General features: G+C 36.6%; 1 protein-coding gene across 7 annotated transcripts in view; it reads right to left on the reverse strand.

The window, feature by feature from the left end:
• Positions 1–18503, reverse strand: part of PPFIA2 (PTPRF interacting protein alpha 2) — a 462495-nt gene that overhangs the window by 74761 nt on the left and 369231 nt on the right. For all 7 annotated transcript variants that reach the window (XM_059683716.1, XM_059683713.1, XM_059683711.1 and 4 more), the window contains 4 exons: positions 18230–18292; positions 13845–13936; positions 7358–7493; positions 5431–5651 (listed from right to left, as the gene is read on the reverse strand). In XM_059683716.1, the coding sequence (XP_059539699.1) occupies positions 5431–5651; positions 7358–7493; positions 13845–13936; positions 18230–18292 (512 nt within the window). The remainder of the gene's footprint in view (positions 1–5430; positions 5652–7357; positions 7494–13844; positions 13937–18229; positions 18293–18503) is intronic.

An 18503-nucleotide genomic window follows, 5' to 3' on the forward strand; every position in this document is an offset into this window, starting at 1 on the left:
TGAAATTTAGAAATCACTTTCTAAGTGATACATAATTCCTCTCCACTTCTATACTATAACCTACAAAACCCCTTGCCTGCATAATTAATGTATGCCATTAATCCTAAACTTACATTTGAACTCCTGCGCTGATAAATGAGTTTTAGAAACTCAGATTCCAACGAAGTTATTAAATCTTACCTCCAACCCAATAACAAAGTATAATTGATAAAATCCTAAATAAATGGTCATTCACAATTTTCATTTGGACAAATAAATGACCAAGTCATTTTTTAAACATTAAGGTACTTAGCCAAGTCACCTTTAAATAAACACCATGCAACTTAATAATGTGGAGATGGCCCTAGCTGGTTTGGCTCAGTGGATAGAGCATTGGCCTGTGGACTGAAAGATCCTTGGGGTGCATGCTCAATCCCCAGTAGGGGGCGTGCAGAAGGCAGTCAATCAATGATTTTATCTCATCATTGATGTTTCTATCTCTCTCTTCCTAACTGAAATCAATAAAAATATATTTTTAAAAAATGTGGAGATGACAGATGATAGATAATTATAAAATTAAACTGTTGCTATAGATCCCTTTGAGATGACAAAGCTTAAATAGAAACAAGCTTCACAAAGGTGAATACACTGAGTGGCCAGATTATTATGACCACCTGACATTTGTAGGCAAATTAGCTATAATTTCATGTGAAGTTGCTAGAGGGCCAGACCATTATAAATAGGGAAGTAGGTTGTTTACCATGACAGTAGGAGTGATTTTTTTCTAAAGATATGGGTAAACAATGCAATTTAACAGCCTTTGAAGGTGGGATATATATAGTACATAGTAAAAAATCACTTCTACTGTTGTGGTAAACAACCTGCTTCCCTATTTATAATGGTCTGGCTCTCTAGCAACTTCAGCGAGAAATTATAGCTAATTTGCCTACAAACGTCAGGTGGTCATAATAATCTGGCCACTCAGTGTGTATTAGCTATACAAAGACAAAGAATAAAGAGCTTCTGCTGGGTTGAATGAAGTTCCTATTTAAGTTGAACCTATGCATATTTTACATATTGTCATAATGAATCCATGTGCCAGTATAGTTTGCTTGAAAAATATGGGGACAGACACCTCCTGAGTTTTCAGAAGACAGTTTGACAGTTCCTTATAAAACTGCACATACCCTTACCATATGATCCAGTAATCATGCTCCTTAGTATTTACTCAAAGAAGTTGAAAAATTGTGTCCATACAAAAACCTGTACATGGATGTTTAGAGCATCTTTATTTAAAACAAGAGGCCCAGTGCACAAAATTCATGTGTGTGTGTGTGTGTGTGTGGGGGGGGGGTGTTCCCCTCAGCCCAGCCTGCACCCTCTCCAATCCTGGACCCCTCGGGGGATGTTTGGGCCTAAACCCGGTATTGGGCCTAAACTGGCAGCTGGACAGCCCTCTCACAATCTTGGACCACTGGCACCTAATCGCTCACCTGCCTGCCTGCCTGGTTGCCCCTAACTGCCCTCCCCTCCCCGCTGGCCTGATTACCCCTCACTGCCTCTGTGTGCCAGCCTGATCGCCCATACCTGCTCCCCCTGCCTGCCTGTCGCCCCCAACTGTCCCCTCCCTGCTGGCCTGGTCACCCCTTACTACACCCCCCGCTGGCCTGATCACCCCCAACTGCACCCTCCCACTGGCCTGGTCACCCCTAACTGCCCCCCCACTGGCCTGGATGCCTCTTACTGTCCCCTCCCCACCAGCCTGGTTGGCCCTCACGGCCCCCTGCTGGCCTGATCGCCCCACTCAGCCTGTTGTTCAGTCATTTGGTCGTCCCTCACTAAACCCCCTGCCGGTCTGGTTGTAGGCAGCCATCTTGTGAGGGCACAAGAGTTAATTTGCATGTTACCTCTTTATTATATAGGGTTGCCAAAACTTTGAAGCAACCAAGATGTCCTTCAATAGGTAAATGGATAAATAAACTAGAATATTAGTCAGCACTAAAAAGAAATGAGCTATCAAGGCATGAAAAGACATAGGAGAACATGAAATGCACATGAATAAATGAAAGAAGCCAATCTGAAAAGGCTACATATTATATAATTACAACTATATGGCACCCTGGAAAAGGCAAAACTATGGAGGCAGTAAAAAGAGCAGTGGTTGCCAGGCTTTGGGATGGGGAGAAGGATGAATAGGCAGAACACAGCAGATTTTAAGGCAGCGAAAATATTCTTTGATACCATATTGATAGGTAGATGTCATTCTACATTCTTCCAAATACATAGAATGCACAACAGCAAGAATAAACTATAACATAAACTATGGACTTTGGGTGAATATGATGTGTCAATTTAGGTTCATTAGTTGTAATAAACATACTACTGTGAGGGAGGATGTTAATTATGGGGAAGAATATGCATGTATGGAGTCAGAGGAAATATGGGAAAATCTCTGTACTTCCACCTCAGTTAATTTTGCTGTGAATCCTAAAACTGCTCTAAACAAATACAGTCAATAAAAATATTAAAAAGAAAATTTTATCTTAGTTATAATTTTTACTTACATAAAGAATTAACCTCTGTTACTTTGAAGTTTATTTTCATGGGTGCACTTTAACTTGAGTCAAAGATCAGAATCTAAAATAAAGGCTTTATCAAGCATCAGAGTATAGCATCATTAATGCGTTAAGCACAAGACAATGGAAAAACTCACTCCTCTTAAAAAATGAATTTTTTTGTACATTTAAAATGATTGGTGGATAATGACTTCAGAAAAATCTGGTGATGTGGTTCTGTTATACAAAGAACTTGTTGTTATTAACTTTAGTATTCTATTAATTGTAAAGGAGAGTCAAACCTAGAGAAATAAGTTGCATAAGAGGCAAATCAAAGTTTAGTCAAACAAAAAATCGAATGTTGCCTTGTTGTTCTATTTATTTGGAAAAAAATAAATGTCAATTCATTGATCTTTCTAATCTTGATGTAAATGTGGAAAGCAAATGAAATAACAAAATAGATTCCCTTTAAAATGTCCTAGTGTGTTGGGAAGGGATTCTCATGGGAATCATAGACAAGCTGAATGAATAAATAAAATGACAAAAGTAAATTAGACCAATAGTAGCTAACTATAAGATGAACAGATTAATGACTATTCCAGTGATAAATGAGTTTAAAGTACTTTGATCTCTCTCATTAAGAGAATCAGTGAGTCCAGTGAATGAGCCTCAGTGGTTGAGCATTGACCTATGAGCCAGGAGTTTGATTTCTAGTAAGGGCACATGCCCAGTTCGCAGGCCTGATCCCCAGTAGGGGGCATGCAGGAGGCAGCCCATCAATGACTCTCTCTCATCATTGATGTTTCTATCTCTCCTTCTCCCTTCCTCTCTAAAATCAATATATATATATATATATATATATATATATATATATATATATATATATATATATATATATATAAATTTAAAAAAGAGAATCAGTGAACAGTAAGAAGCCAGAGAAGAGGATTTAAAATAAAAATATTTTGTGAAATAATTAATTTGTGAAATAAGAAAAATTCTAACCAGAGATAAATTCCAATTACTGTTAGCATAATGCCACAGTTTATATTAAGGTGCCTATTTCTTTTAAATGTTGCTATGTACTCAAATTTTATGTATTTCTTAATGTCTTACAATCAGCAACTATTTTATTCTACATTAAGCGGGGGGCAGTGATGAACATATTAAAAGACAATAGTTTGAATTTACTATTTGGGTATCAACTTAATTAGTCTAGGCCACGATTGTTACTGGGAATTTCTACCCTAATGCAAGAAAGCTGAGTCCCTGGAGGAACATCACATGTTATTGGGAGCATGTGTATTTTGTGTGTGTGTGTGTGTGTGTGTGTGTGTGTGTGTGTGTGAAAACAAATATCACAAGGGCGCATACTTGATTTTTAATCTATTTAATAGTTAATTCAACCATTAGCTGCACAGCATCAGGAAGTGTTATTTATTTTGAATTCATGTTTTATATATTTTTCTATTTATAATTAACAAATATTTATGAAGCCCTTTCTATTTATCAAGCAAAGTGATAAGTTTTGGAAATGTAACAGAAGCAAAACCAGATATACCTCCTAGCTCTTATATAACGTATGATCTAGTGGGAAAAAAAATACCTAAAGGACCGAAAAGTGAACTGAAGGACAGAAGTGATGGCGAGATGTTCATGGTGAGTAGTATAAAGTGGGTGAAGAGTTAGGGTAGAACAGTGTGGATTGAGGAGAATATTCCAGAAGAAAAGAACAGCCATAACAAAGGGAATAGATGGAACATTCAAAGAACAGGAAGTCATGTACTGGCATAATGGAACATGGACTAGAACAGGTGAAGGCAAGAGAATGCTGAAGTAGGTGGGGCATTGCAGACCATCAAAGAATTCTGATCTTTATCTTAAGAGAAACTGAAGGGCTTAATTAACAAGGAAAGTACATAAGCACATTTGGGTTTTAAAAAGTCTGCTCTGGCTGCAGTGTCAGTTTGAACTAGCTTGGAAATCCAAATACTACAAAGAAACCAGGTAAAACTATGATTGTCATCCAGATGAGAAACTACTATAATGTACAATATGGTGATGATAGTGGCGAACCAGGTAATTTCAATCAAAGTAGGAGGTCAACAGATTAAAGCTAGAGTAGAAAGAACCAATAAAGGCATTGTTCAAAATAGTAAAAATTGCTCATCCGTTGAAAAAATAAAGAATAGTTTCCTAGTTTGAAGGAAAACAAATCCACCTGACACAATAAGGTTCTTCACTGGGATTAATCAAAGGAATAATAGAAACAGACCATGGATGTCATCGGAATTCAAGAAAACACATAACTTAAAATTTAAATGATCATAGTGATATTTCTCAATATTTGTATGTTAAGTTGTACAATTTCTATTCTACTCTTTTAAAATCATCCATTACCTAGATACCTTTTTAAATACCTATTTTGAAATAATTCAGTCATGGTTAATTTCACACCAATGTCTAAATACTTTTAAGGAGCTGGCTGCACATGAATTTGCACGCTATTTAGTAGCTTTACAGCAGTGCTAGCTGTACCTTGATAATGTATCTTATCACCACCAATACCATTTAAATAGTACGTTTAAATTTAAAAAGTGCCTTAAAATTCATTGGAGAAGATTTAATCTTTACCTCATTCTTTCATATCCCCCTCATATCATGTCTATATGTTTTATGTATGTTCCTTACAAAAGCTACCCTAATTTCATATAGGATCTATACAGACACCCAGGGGATGGTATGAAAATGCCATTCTGAATCAGTAGATGTGGAGTGAAGTATGGAATTCTGCAGTTCCAATACCCTCCCAGTCAATGCCAATGATTTTGATATGATGATCATATTTTTAATGTCCAGGTCATCTAGTTATCACCACCAGAATAACTGAACTCACCTGATTTCTTTGTTGATAGCATCCAATTGTTCCTGAAGCATCATAGCTAGAGTCTGGGCATCAGAATGACCACTTGGAGAGAGAAGATCCATAGAGCTAAAAATTGTTTCTCTGTCATCATCGTCAATATCAGATATTTCTGTGTCACTTTCAAAAGGGTGGCTGCTTAGCACTCCGATTTGCTGAGTTCTATTCCACTCATGATCTCCAAGAGATTTCACCTGAATGGTGAACAATTATAGTATTGATAACATTATTCACTTTCAAAGCAATATTCTGAAAAACAACACAAAAGCACACATGCTTTTATATATTACTTGGCAAAAGCTGAACTGATTATGAACATTCCAATGTATTGGTTCAATAAAATAACTCGTTGGCATTTTATGTTATGGGAAGTAGTGTCCGCATAAGTATCAACATTTTAATAGAAATAAAAATAATAAATGTAAAACTTCCCCATGATATCTAGCTCAACCCCAAACTGAGGTAAGAATTACTTTAAAGCATTTGTGTTTGTAACATTTCTCCTTTTTTACAAATTAATCCTTTCTACTGACTGGTACTCAAGCATTTCCATTTCTTGTACTAATTCATCTTATCTACACTTTTGTATTACAGGCTCAGAATACTAATATTATTACACAGAAAATTATACATGAGTTCTCTCCCCAACAGTCATTTACATAAATTGAAATAAATATTATTAAAAATATTGCAAAGTAATTTCATTTCATTTCCACTGCTCTGCTCTACTCAAATGCCTGATTGGTTTTTTTTAAAGCCCAAGGCATACCAATGTTTTAACTGATATAATAAAACCTCATGTGAATGAAAGTCCTGAGTAACCAAGAGACCAGTGTTTTCGAAGCTGTAATCTCAAAGTATGAGAGGTTTGGGAGTAAAACTGAGGTTCTAGAGTTTTAATTTTTTTTTCAATCTTTGTGATGATATAATGATATTGCCTTGAGCATTTATTTAAGACTTGAAAACCTGAGTTAGCTTTTATTTCACAAATTGTTCTGGCACTGAGTAGTATTAATTTATTTTTTCATTAAAATGAGAAAAGAACTAAGATGAACTTAATTTATTCGTCATTTGTTTATTTATCTATCCATTCAACAGATACTGATTGCCTTTTATGAGGGATGAATTTGTACATGACACATAGGTACCAATTAAAAAACCAAGTGTTAAAAAAGAAAAGGAAAGAAAGGGATTGTACAAATAAAGACAAGCAGATTATGTAGTATTTTGGACACATACAAGGGGTTGTGGAGAACAAATATACTTAGAGCACAAAGGAATTATGTTCTCTATCAAATGCAACTACATACTGAACACGCATAGCTTACAAAGTTGAAGTTATTGAGTGAATGCAAGGCTGGCACTGCAGTTGATCATGGACAATTCTCTCCAAACACCTTCAGTACTCTGTGTACATTTTCCTCAAAGTGTTTTTAAAGTCGTAATTACAATTAAAATATTTAATTAATTTTAATCAACAGTATGAATGCCATTGCTTAGGTGCCCAAAGAAACAAAAAATACATTTGTTTGGCAAAATAGCATAATGGATAGAAGCACGGAATTTAAAACAATGCAAACATAAGCTCATGTTTTGATTTTATTACTTTGCTGGCTGTGTAATTGAACACAAAATTTCTGAACTTCAATATTTTTATATCTTAAGTTAGCATAAAAATAGTACCCAATTCATAAAATTATGTGGATAAATACAGGGAAATTCTTGGTTGAACTTCTAGCATACAGTAGGGGTTTCAGGTTTGTTATTGTTTTTAAAGCATGGCATATGTCACACTAATAAAAATGTTAGCATTTTAAATCTTCTCAGGATTAAAATTCTGTCCAAAATGCAATAGCATATTTACTCAAAACCATCGGAGACTTGAAATAAAAAGTTTAACCTTTGGCTCATCTCTTCTCACACCCATGCGGCCTCTCCGTGGCCTTCTTATTACTTTAGTGGTTCTGTAGTCAGATTGGCTGTCCACGAGGGATCCAACGGAATAGCGCAACTCAGCTGAGGGGTCCAGGTGAGTCCTGGAAGAAATGAAAAATACGAAATATAGTCAATCGCCAAAGTTCAACTTATCAGCAAATCACTATCCACTTCTTAATTGGCAATAAAGCCTCAAGGAAATAAACTTCAAGAAAGAAAACTAATGAATTGTCCTGACCCTCTGAGGTCACTCCAGAGGCTTATGTCAGAAATTCTGGCCACAGGTTCCTTCCTGAAGGTCGACTGCATTTTCTCTTTTTAGAATATAAAAAGCCTTTCTGTTCATTAATTATTATTTTCAAATGTCGTGGGACAACAAAACATGTTAAGATCGCCAGCCAAAATCCTGAGGCTTAAATTCTGGCAATTCTATATTTAGTTTGAGCTGTTTAGTGGATATCCCAATATAAGCTATTTGTTACTGTATTTGTTTTAAGCATTTCTCATTAATATAACAGAAAAAAAGTAAACTTTTGGGGTCCCAGAGTTCTCTGTTTTTTAACATTCTATTTTTCAACTTAGAAAAATCAACAACAAAAAAATGCTTAAAATCAGATTGACGCAAGGTTAAAGTTATTTTGTAATAAAATAGGATATACCACCCAAATAATTTTTTTAGCTTTTAATAAGACATTCATTTAAATTAAAAAAAATATTTTGATGATCACATCTGATTTGGAAATCTACTTACAGATGAAACAGTTGGAACATTCCAATTGGAAAATATTGGCGCACTGTTCTTCAATAAGCATGATGATAAAGTACATTCTAATTAAAGTGCATTAAAAGTTTCTCCATGAACATTATTTATATGGAGATTTACAGCAAATTCAGTTTATTACTATAATAATAATGATAACAGTGGCAACATGCTGTCCTACAAAATGATTTATTATCAGTAGCAAATATACTTAAAGCTCTGTTTACTCTGGAACTTGGGACTCTTGCTGATCTATGTTTTTGCCCCTAGGTTTCTTTGTGAATGGAGCATTGCCAAATATTTGGCCAGATTAGATGAAAGAGGTTAGGTGAAGTCTGAGTGTTTATAACATTAGAAGATATTGACCAGGCTGATGCAAGCCCTTGTTTTGCCAAATAGGACATTAAAGCAAATGAATTAAGGAATCATCCCCAAAATAGAGGACAGAGATTGTTTTTTACAGCTGTTAATGTGAGACTTAAGCAAATTATATTTTTTATGTGGATTAATCATATATAAAAAACTAACCAAGAAGGCCATGGTTGTAAATGGTACAAATCTTAGTATTTATCTATTTGACAGACAAATATATTTTCATCACCATTATATGCTCAAGGATTTATTAAGTACCTAATAAATGCCTGGTAAGATAATGAATGAAATTGATTATAATACATTCCAAACCAGCTCAGAACATTCTATGTGCCTTTTGCCTGTGGTACTTAGGATAATGCCTCTTTGGGCATTGGAGTGGAATTTCTAAAATTATGATATCATCCTAGGAGTGTTTTTTGTTGTTTTATCTCTCAACTCTAGGTCATTTATTAAAAACATAAAACAAAACAGATCTGGTCCCACTGACAACCAGCTTAAAGATCTTCAGTGTCCTTAAAAGGCCCTCTACAATTAATCTCCAGCTTCACTTCTAACTACTGTCTGTATTTCTCCATCTAGCTGTACTGACTTTCAATTCCCTCAACAACTCACACTTTCTTTTGTCTCTGAGCCTTTGAAAACAGTCTCGTCACACATTTCCATGGTTAGCATTCTTAAAGTCTCAGTTTAAAAGTCCCATTGTCATATGCTATTTTAACTCGTCATACTCCTTCCATTAAAATGGTCCTCAAACCATTATTCCTCTATTTTCCATCTGGAACGTGTCCTCTTCACCACCATCATCACTGTATCTGTAATACCACAGTGTCTGGTAAGTAAAAAATGTTTAATTGACCTTGAAATAACCTGAGGCCTGAGACAACAGCAATCATAGAAGAGCCCATTGCTTACACTTGATCTAAGAAGCTTACTGCTGCCGAAACCGGTTTGGCTCAGTGGATAGAACATCCACGTCCAGACTGAAGGGTCCCAGGTTCAATTCCGGTCAAGGGCATGTACCTGGGTTGTGGGCACATCCCCAGTAGAAGATGTGCAGGAGGCGGCTGATCAATGTTTCTCTCTCATCGATGTTTCTAACTCTCTATCTCTCTCCCTTCCTCTCTGTAAAAAATCAATAAAATATATTCTTTTTTAAAAAAGAAGCTTACTGCTCACCTCTTTCCTTTTATTCATTCTGTGAGCTAGTTCTCTAACGAAGGTAATATTTCTATATATTTAAAATTTTAATCATGTGCTGTACATTATTTTGAGACATACTAGGAGGTTTAAGTTAAAAGTACATCGCCCTAACCGGTTTGGCTCAGTGGATAGAGCGTCGGCCTGTGGACTGAAGGGTCCCAGGTTCAATTCCGGTCAAGAGCATATATGTACCTTGGTTGCGGGCATATTCCCAGTAGGGGGTGTGCTGGAGGCAGCTGATGGCTGTCTCTCTCTCATTTATGTTTCTAACTCTCTATCCCTCTCCCTTCCTCTCTGTAAAAAAATCAATAAAATATATTTAAAAAAACAAAAAAACAAGTGCATCTACAGTCACCAATTCATGTAGACAAGGAACCCTCGTGTTTTTTTCACTCTGGAATCTCCTGTGACTCTTGCACATTATCTCACAAAAGAATGTCCATAGATAAATCAAATACGAATTTTCTTAGAGTAAACCAGTAATCCATTCATCTGCTTCTAGAATGTCCTCTATTGTCCTAATTATCCACATCTTACCCTTTCTTCAGAGTTCAGCCAAATCAGGTTGTCTCCAGACACTCTGCTACTTATTTTACTTTCTTCTCAGATGAGATACTAGTAGAGGATATTAGTTACTGACTAGAGGCCTGGTTAACGAATTGGTGTACAGGTGGGGTCCCTTGGCCTGGCCGGCAATTGAGGCCTATTGGGGGCTAGCCAGGCAGCTAGAAGGAGCCTCAGGAGGCCGGCCAGCCAGGGTAGGGGTGAGGCTGTAGGAGGTTGGCTGTGGGACCACACTGACCACCAGGGGGCAGCTCCTGCATTGAGTGTCTATCCCTTGGTGGTCAGTGTGTGTCATAGCGACTGGTTGACCAGTGGTTCCAGTTTTCTGGTCTTTCAGTTGCAAAGGTCACTTAGGCTTTTATATATATACTAGAGGCCCAGTGCACCAAAATTTGTGCATCCGGGGGTGGGGTCCCTCAGCCCGGCCTAATCCCTCTTGCAGTGTGGGACCCCTAGGAGGATGTCCACTTGCTGGCTTAGGCCTGCTCCCCAAGGGATCGGGCCTAAGCTGGCAGTCAGACTTCCCTCTGGCAGCCCAGCAGCACTAGGGGAATGTCCACTTACCAGCAGGGAGGAGACCTAAGCTGCAGTCGGACATCCTTAGCGCTGCTGAGGAGGCAGGAGAGGCTCCCACCACCACCGCTGTACTGGCAGCCGTCAGCCTGGCTTGTGGCTGAGCAGAGCTCCCCCTGTGGGATTGCACTGACCATCAGGGGATAGCTCCTGCATTGAGCATCTTCCCCCTAGTGGTCAGTGTGTGTCATAGTGACCAGTCATTCCCAGTCGTTCTGCTGTTAGGGTCAATTTGCTTATTACCTTTTACTATATAGGATAGAGGCCTGGTGAACGGGTGGGGGCCAGCTGGTTTGCCCTGAAGGGTGTCCTGGATCAGGGTGGGGGGTCCGGCTGGGGTGCCTGGCCAGCCTGGGTGAGGGGCTGATGGCTGTTTGCAGGCTGGTCACACCCCCTTCAGGGTGGGGATCCCCACTGGGGTGCCTGGCCAGCCTGGGTGAGGGCTGATGGCTGTTTGAAGGTTGGTCAAGCCCTCCCCAGTGGGGACCTTCACCCCATGGAGGTTTGGTCAGCCTGGCTGAGGGGCTGATGGCTGTTTTCACCTGGCCACACCCCCTCCAGGGTGGGGGTCCCCACTGGGGTGCCTGGCCAGTCTGAGTGAGGGGCTGAGGGCTGTTTTCAGGCTGGCCAAACCCCCTGGTGACGTAAGCTTCCAGCCTCTCCTTTTTTTTTTTTTATTCTGGGATTTATTTACCTTCTATAATTGAAACTTTGTAGCCTTGAGTGGAGCTCAGAGCCTGCCAGGGTGGGCAGAAAGCTTGGCTTCCTCCATCACCAGGGGCAACCCAAGCCTCCTGCTCACTCCAGCTCTGTGGCCATGGCTGGCTGAAAGTAGGTATCTGGGGTTTATTTATCTTCTATGATTGAAACTTTGTTGCCTTGAGTGGAGCTCAGAGCCGGCCGCGGCAGGCAGGAAGCTTGGCTTCCTCCATCACTGGAGCAACCAAGCCTCCTGCTTGCTCCAGCTCTGTGGCTGCCGGCTGCCATCTGGTTTAGTTAATTTGCATAAAGTCACTCTGATTGGCTTGTGGGCATGGCTTAAGGTGTAGCAAAGGTACGGTCAATTTGCATGTTTGTCTTTTATTAGTGTAGATAGATAATCACTAACTTTAGCTCATCTCTTCCTACCTCCTCAACTGGAAGATCAAACACAAGTTGATGAAGTTATCATGCACCATCTGTTTTCTTCATTGTTTCTTTCTTAATTACGTGCACTCAAAAGCATGACTGTCCCACAAATAATTGCTATTTAATAAATATTTGATTATACTGTAACTTACTATAAATTCCATCAGCTTAGCTTAATAATTCCTATAATACTTTATAATTTTGGTGTGATTTACTGTTCACAAAACCCCTTTGATTACTTCTCATTTTATCTGGAATGTAAGCTTGTGAGATTGTCAGAAAAACAGTATTTTATATATAACTCATGCAAAATATATACAAAATTAGAACCTTTGTAAGGAAATGGGTTTTTCAAAATCAAACAGCTAGTAATTGTATATCTGAAGCTAAGAATGCTTGCTGTAGTGTTATTTCTACTACAGTCTGCAGCATAGAGGAAAGCTGTACCGTGTTGTTCTGTAATTGTGAATAAATGTCACATTGTTAGGTGGCCCATGAGGATTCACTGCGGCATGAACTTTTAGACAACACCTCTAGAACTCTGCATTCCTAAGATTGAAAGGGAAAAAGACAATGAAATGCCCATTGGATCCTATTAAAATGCATTTAATTTGTTAATTTAATAATGTTCATTCTCTGTATTTACACCTCTGCTATTTATCAGCTCTTTTTTTTTCTTCTCCATCATCATAATAATCATCGCCATATGAACACATGGAACTGAATTAATTTGATTCAGAGTCAGAATATTTTCTTTAAAATAAGCATGATTTTCAAAATTAAAGGCCTATCCGTTTTAAAAAAATTGGATGTATTTAGGTGTATTTATGTCTACAGAAATGAGTTTGAGAAATACTCAAAATACTGAATGTTTCATTAGTACCTATACCGACAAATATAATCTCCTTTAGAATTATTTTTTTTTAAATTTGGATTAGTCACCTGAACATCTGAAAAATCCTTTACCAGATATTAATTCATTCAACAATATTGATTGAAAGCACACTATATGGAAGTCTATTTAAGGTGCTGAGATTGTAGTTATTAGAGAGAAAATATTAAGAATATTAGCTTCAGCCCTCACGAAACTAATATTCTTAATATAAACGTATGACCATGAAACATGAACATCTAGAAATCTGTGGTGTCAAAAGTTTCAGATAGCTGATGTCACTGTATTGCTTAATAAATAAATGATTGAATGAGTGAGCCCTTCTAGGGTTTCTAATAGAATTTGAATAAAAGTCTCTAAGCAAAAAAGAAACTTTTATGTGAATTATTGAAGTCTATCTAGAGAGAAACAATTGTCTCGTTGCTTCTTTTTTAAAGATTAGGTATTGAGTCAAAGTAGATAAGTAAAGCTAAATTAACTTGAATTCTTTAGCAAATATAATTTTGCTTTTCCTCTTTATTTGCAATTACTTTACCAAAATAGTTATATGCTCTTTGAATATGAATGACCATAATCAATGATATTTCTTCAATAACATTAAGCATTGAAAATATTTCTGCATGTAGAGAAAAGAGCTGATACTTCTTCCTGGAATGAGATGTAATCTACCATACAGTTCATTTCTTCATTTAATATTCCTTTTACATCTTATATCTATATAATAAATGCAGAATATGAAAGATAGTGATTTCAACTTTTATTGCAAATCTGCAGAAAGGATTTCTAAATTATACAATTATTTTGGAATGTAGAAACTAAATTGGTGAGGAGTCAAATAAGGCAATGGCTAGGCAATAGGAGACACATGTATTTGTCTATTTTATTTGAGGAGATATTAACCATAAGGAGATTCATGTTGGTTTTCAGTCAACTGCAGATAAGCTTTTAATTGAATGTTACCTTGATATTGTGGGTTCAATTAAAGAGCCAGTTCTGATTTTCAATTGGTCAAGTTCAGATCTCAGCTTTTCAATTTCTTCTGCTAATCTTTCCTAAAAATCAAAGACGTGTTACTTAAATGATATACAAATACCAATAATACCAAGACTCAATTATGATAAACCAAGCCAGCCACCAAGTTTAGTGGGTTTTTAAAAAATGAAAAAACTGATGGATATAATTTTATTAAAACTTATTCGTCATGAAAGTAAAGCATGCCTGATTTTTTCCCCTTGTAATGAAAATGTGAATGGCAGAAATCAACAAAACACTATCTATAGTTACTGAAATTCATTAATTTTTAATTTAAAAAAACCCCAGGAATACTAAGGTAGTGACCAGCTATGTTTATATCACTTAAAAATACAGAGTCAAAACCACAGCTGGTTTAAAAAATAAGAAAAGGTCCTATTTTTCCAGTCAGTGAAGGATTTCTATTATTCTATAAGAGTAGAAAGATATAGAGGTGAAGGAGAAAGAAGGTTGAATTAAAAGAATGAGGAAAAAAATAATCATCTAATAAGAGTTAAATTATCAGTTTGATAATAGTACAATTATTTGTGCAACTGATAATTTTCTCAGATTGGCATTATCAATTTCAGTCTAAAAATTTATCAGAAGTTGTCTTATAGCATTTAAGTGCTCATGTAAGCACTTAATTTTGTTTTCATAATTATAATTTTTATAATATGAATTAGAGGCCCTGAGCATGAAATTCGTGCACTGGAGGTGGTGGGGTCCCTAAGCTTGGCCTGCGCCCACTTGCAGTCCAGGACCTCTTGCTCCTTACTGCCTGTCTGTTCATTGCTCCTTAACATTAAGCTTGCTGCTCCTTAGTGCTGCCATGGAGGCGGGAGAGTCTCCCACCACTGCCGCTGCACTCGCCAGCCATGAGCCTGGCTTCTGGCTGAGCAGTGCTCGCTCTGTGGGAGCACACTGACCATCAGGGGGGAGCTCCTGCATTCAGCGTCTGTCCCCTGGTGGCCAGTATGATCATAGCAACCAATCGTTCTGGTTGTTCTACCATAAAGGTCGCTTAGGCTTTTATTATATAGATGTTTAAATGTGTCCTTCTGGATTTTCTATTGCTATTTTTTCCCTCTCTAGGTGTCATGTGTTTGCCATTTTACTTGACTCATACTTCTTTTCTCATTTCACTATTTTTTGTCAATGTGAACTTTGTAAAGTTTCTCATATCTATTATTTTCATTCTTACAACCACCGTTCTACCCTACATCCTTTTTATCTCTTTTATGAATATTTTACCAGCTTCCACAAAGGTGATGCTCCCTTCAATCTTTTCCACACATATTCTTCTGTTAGATATATCATTTAAAAAATGATGTATGATTAGATCAATACTTTAAAAAAATTAAACCATTGCTTTTTTATATTTGTTAATTAATTTGTTTGTTATTTCCCCTATTATGCATTAAGAACCTCTTGTGTCTAGGCACCTAAGATACAGTAATAAACTAACAAATTTCCTGCTCTCATGTAATTTATAATTTGGCAGAAAACACAATAAACAAATATGGTCTTAAGGATGTTGGTAGGAAGGAGAAAACAGGAGGAACATGGAAGGGCTCTTCAATAAAGTGATATTTGAGTAAAGAACTGAAGAAAGGGAGGTAGTTATGAAAACTGGAATATCTTATATGAAAAGATATGGCAGAGAAAAGGAACAGCAAGTACAAATACCCCTTGGTGGGAGTATATGTAGTGAGCAAAGAGGCCAGTGGGGCTGGATTGGGGAGGTTAACAACAAAGGCAGACATGCGATAAATTTAGAAAAGTAGGATTACAAGGTTTGAGAAGAGTAGTCCTGAATGGCCTTGTAAACCATTAGAGCCTTTGGCTTTATGCTGAGTGAGATAGGAAATTACTAGAGGATTTTTGAGTAGAGAAGTGGCATGACCATTCTGATGGCTGTAAAATGAACTTGAATTGATTGGGAGGAAAGGAAGAAATGCACTTATTATTGTTCTTCCAAAAACAGGCAGGAGAATCATGGCTTGGAAAACAATGGCGTTATGGAGGGTATGGCTGGAATTTGGTCATATTTTGAAAATAGAACAGAATTTTCTATTAGACTGAATGTGGTTAAGAATACTCCAAGGCTTTTAACCTGAGTAACTAAGAGAAAGATTTACTGAGAAGATTGCTGACAGTGATGGTGAGATTAACTGGTGATGTAAGGGTTTAAGTTGTTTATGTGTCTAAATAAAGATATTAAGTAGACTCCTTTTTTTAAAAAAGTAGATTATTGCATATATGAACTCCCTCGGGGTAGGGAACCCAGTAGGAGATGTAAATTTTGAGGTACTCAATTTATAGATAGTATTTAAACCCATGAAATCATATGAGTTCACCAGAGACTAAACATAGAGAAGAAATCCAAGGACAGTCCTGTGAACTTCGAATTTAAGAGATCAGAATGATGAAGAGAAACATGGAGAGAAGAGGCTGTGTACACAGGGGATTTTGCTGATAATGCATTATAGAGAATTGAGTAGAAATTTCAGGAGTTATAGGAAATATGGTTAGATTAGAAAATATGCTTGGCTGTATGAGATGATATTCAGAAATGAAGTATGACATGAATTTGCTTCTTCTGGCAATTGACATGAACAAGGATGGGGAGCATGGAGTGATTAGTACTGCTGGCTGCTTAAGCAGATTGCTGATGCTACAAGGCTTGGGTAGGGTGGTGGTGAGGGAGTAGGTTCTGGATATCTTGCCAGGAACACACAGAGTTTTGAATAAAATAATACTGCATAACAGGATCAAGTCCAAAATTTACAATCTGGTCAAAATCTAGTTATTTTTACACACATACCAGTCTCAGCAAACTTCTGATGATACAGCAAATCAACCATCTTTGTTTTCTCTATGCTATTACATAGTCTCTCTTCTCTGTCCTACCCTTCTTTATATAAGAATATATCTGCCTTCTAAAGCCTAAAGAAATGTCATCTCTCCCCATGTACTGTTCTAGTAGATCTATCTTTTCGGAGATAGTGTACACACTGACTGTGAGACCAAAAAGTTTTTTTTTTTAAAGTATTACATAGGTCTAATTTTTCCCACATTGACTTCGCCCCATCCACCCTCTCCTCCTGGACTGTGAAAGGGCACAGGCCGGGCTGAGGAACACCCTCCAACCCCTGCCCAGTGCATGAATGTCATGCACTGGGCCTCTAGTATGTACATAAATTCACAGGTTAATCTAATTGTTCACTATTATCTTTATTCTTTTAAGTTTTCAAATACCTTTCTTATGCCATACTTTTGTCCATCCTTCCTTCTCATTTCCTTCACTTCCTCTTTCCCCCCCTCTCCCTTCTCTCTTTCTATCCTTCCATCTTTTGTTCAATACACATTAATAGATCATTTCAAAAGTTAGTAATTTGATACTATTCTTTGCTTCTGCCAAATAATAAAATAAAATTAGGACAAAATTGCTAACAAGAATTTTACAGGCTAATGAAGGAGGCCAAAGATATATTAGCAATCACAATTTTTTAAACATTTCATAATGTGGCCCTGATCTTCCTCTTCTGCCACATATCTTACAACTGGAGTAATGATTCAGCTGAACCATATGCCTATTATTATTTAAGAAATCAAATTCACTTCTCACACCCTCCCCCACCAAGCACCTGCAATCATGCTACATGTTCTGTATTCAAAAGGCTTGCAACACAGTCCTACCTTTTCTTAAAGTTTTAGTCAAGCCCCACTTCCCTGAAGACTTCTTTATAGCAGGAATGTATGGTGATCTTTCCTGCCTGTAGTTATTATTGTCTATTTTTCTAATTTGACACTCAGCATCTGCTAATTTGCAACCCATTGCTTTGTCAAAGGTGTGTTCTCTTTCCTCAATTAAAATTTTCAGCTACTTTGGAACTAGACTCATGATTGAAAATATATAACTTATAATTCATATGCATAATAGGTATTTAATATATTTCTTCTAAAATGATATCCCAAATTAGACAAAAATTAATGTATACATTTTTACTCCATTTATATAAAGCACAAACAAGTCAAAAATTAATTTTTTTCTTTAAGAAGTCAAGATAGTGATTACCCTTTAGTATTTGAGTAGTGATTATATGTTAATGAGAGGGGAGCTTCCAGAATGATGGTTTTTAGTGTGTTTAGTTTGTAAAAATTCATCAAGCTCTCCCAATATGTGTAATCTCTTTGTATGTATATATAGATAAAATTTAAAATTGTTTAAAAAAGGAGGAATCTTAAAATTATTTCTGTTGAAATTTATTTTATAAAACATTCACCAATATGAAATAGAAAAATAGGCAAAATGTAAGCTTCTGTAATACCTTATCATGTAGAGATTCTTCTAGATTCTTTCTGAAAGTTTCTGATTCTTGAATTAAAACATTCTACAGAAGAGGAAAGAAAAACAAAAATAATTAACAAACTAAACAGAAAATAATTAAATATATAAACTATTTTTATATATTTATAAAATAACCTTCAAGAACCTTCTTCATCAATTTTTTCTGCATTTACTTATTGATTTCCTTGAAAACCAAGTTTCAATGGAACCTTTAAACATTACACCTTAACATTTTGAGAAATACAACTTTAAAT

Source organism: Myotis daubentonii, chromosome 2 (assembly GCF_963259705.1).
Source record: "Myotis daubentonii chromosome 2, mMyoDau2.1, whole genome shotgun sequence".
Classification (NCBI taxonomy): domain Eukaryota; kingdom Metazoa; phylum Chordata; class Mammalia; order Chiroptera; family Vespertilionidae; genus Myotis; species Myotis daubentonii.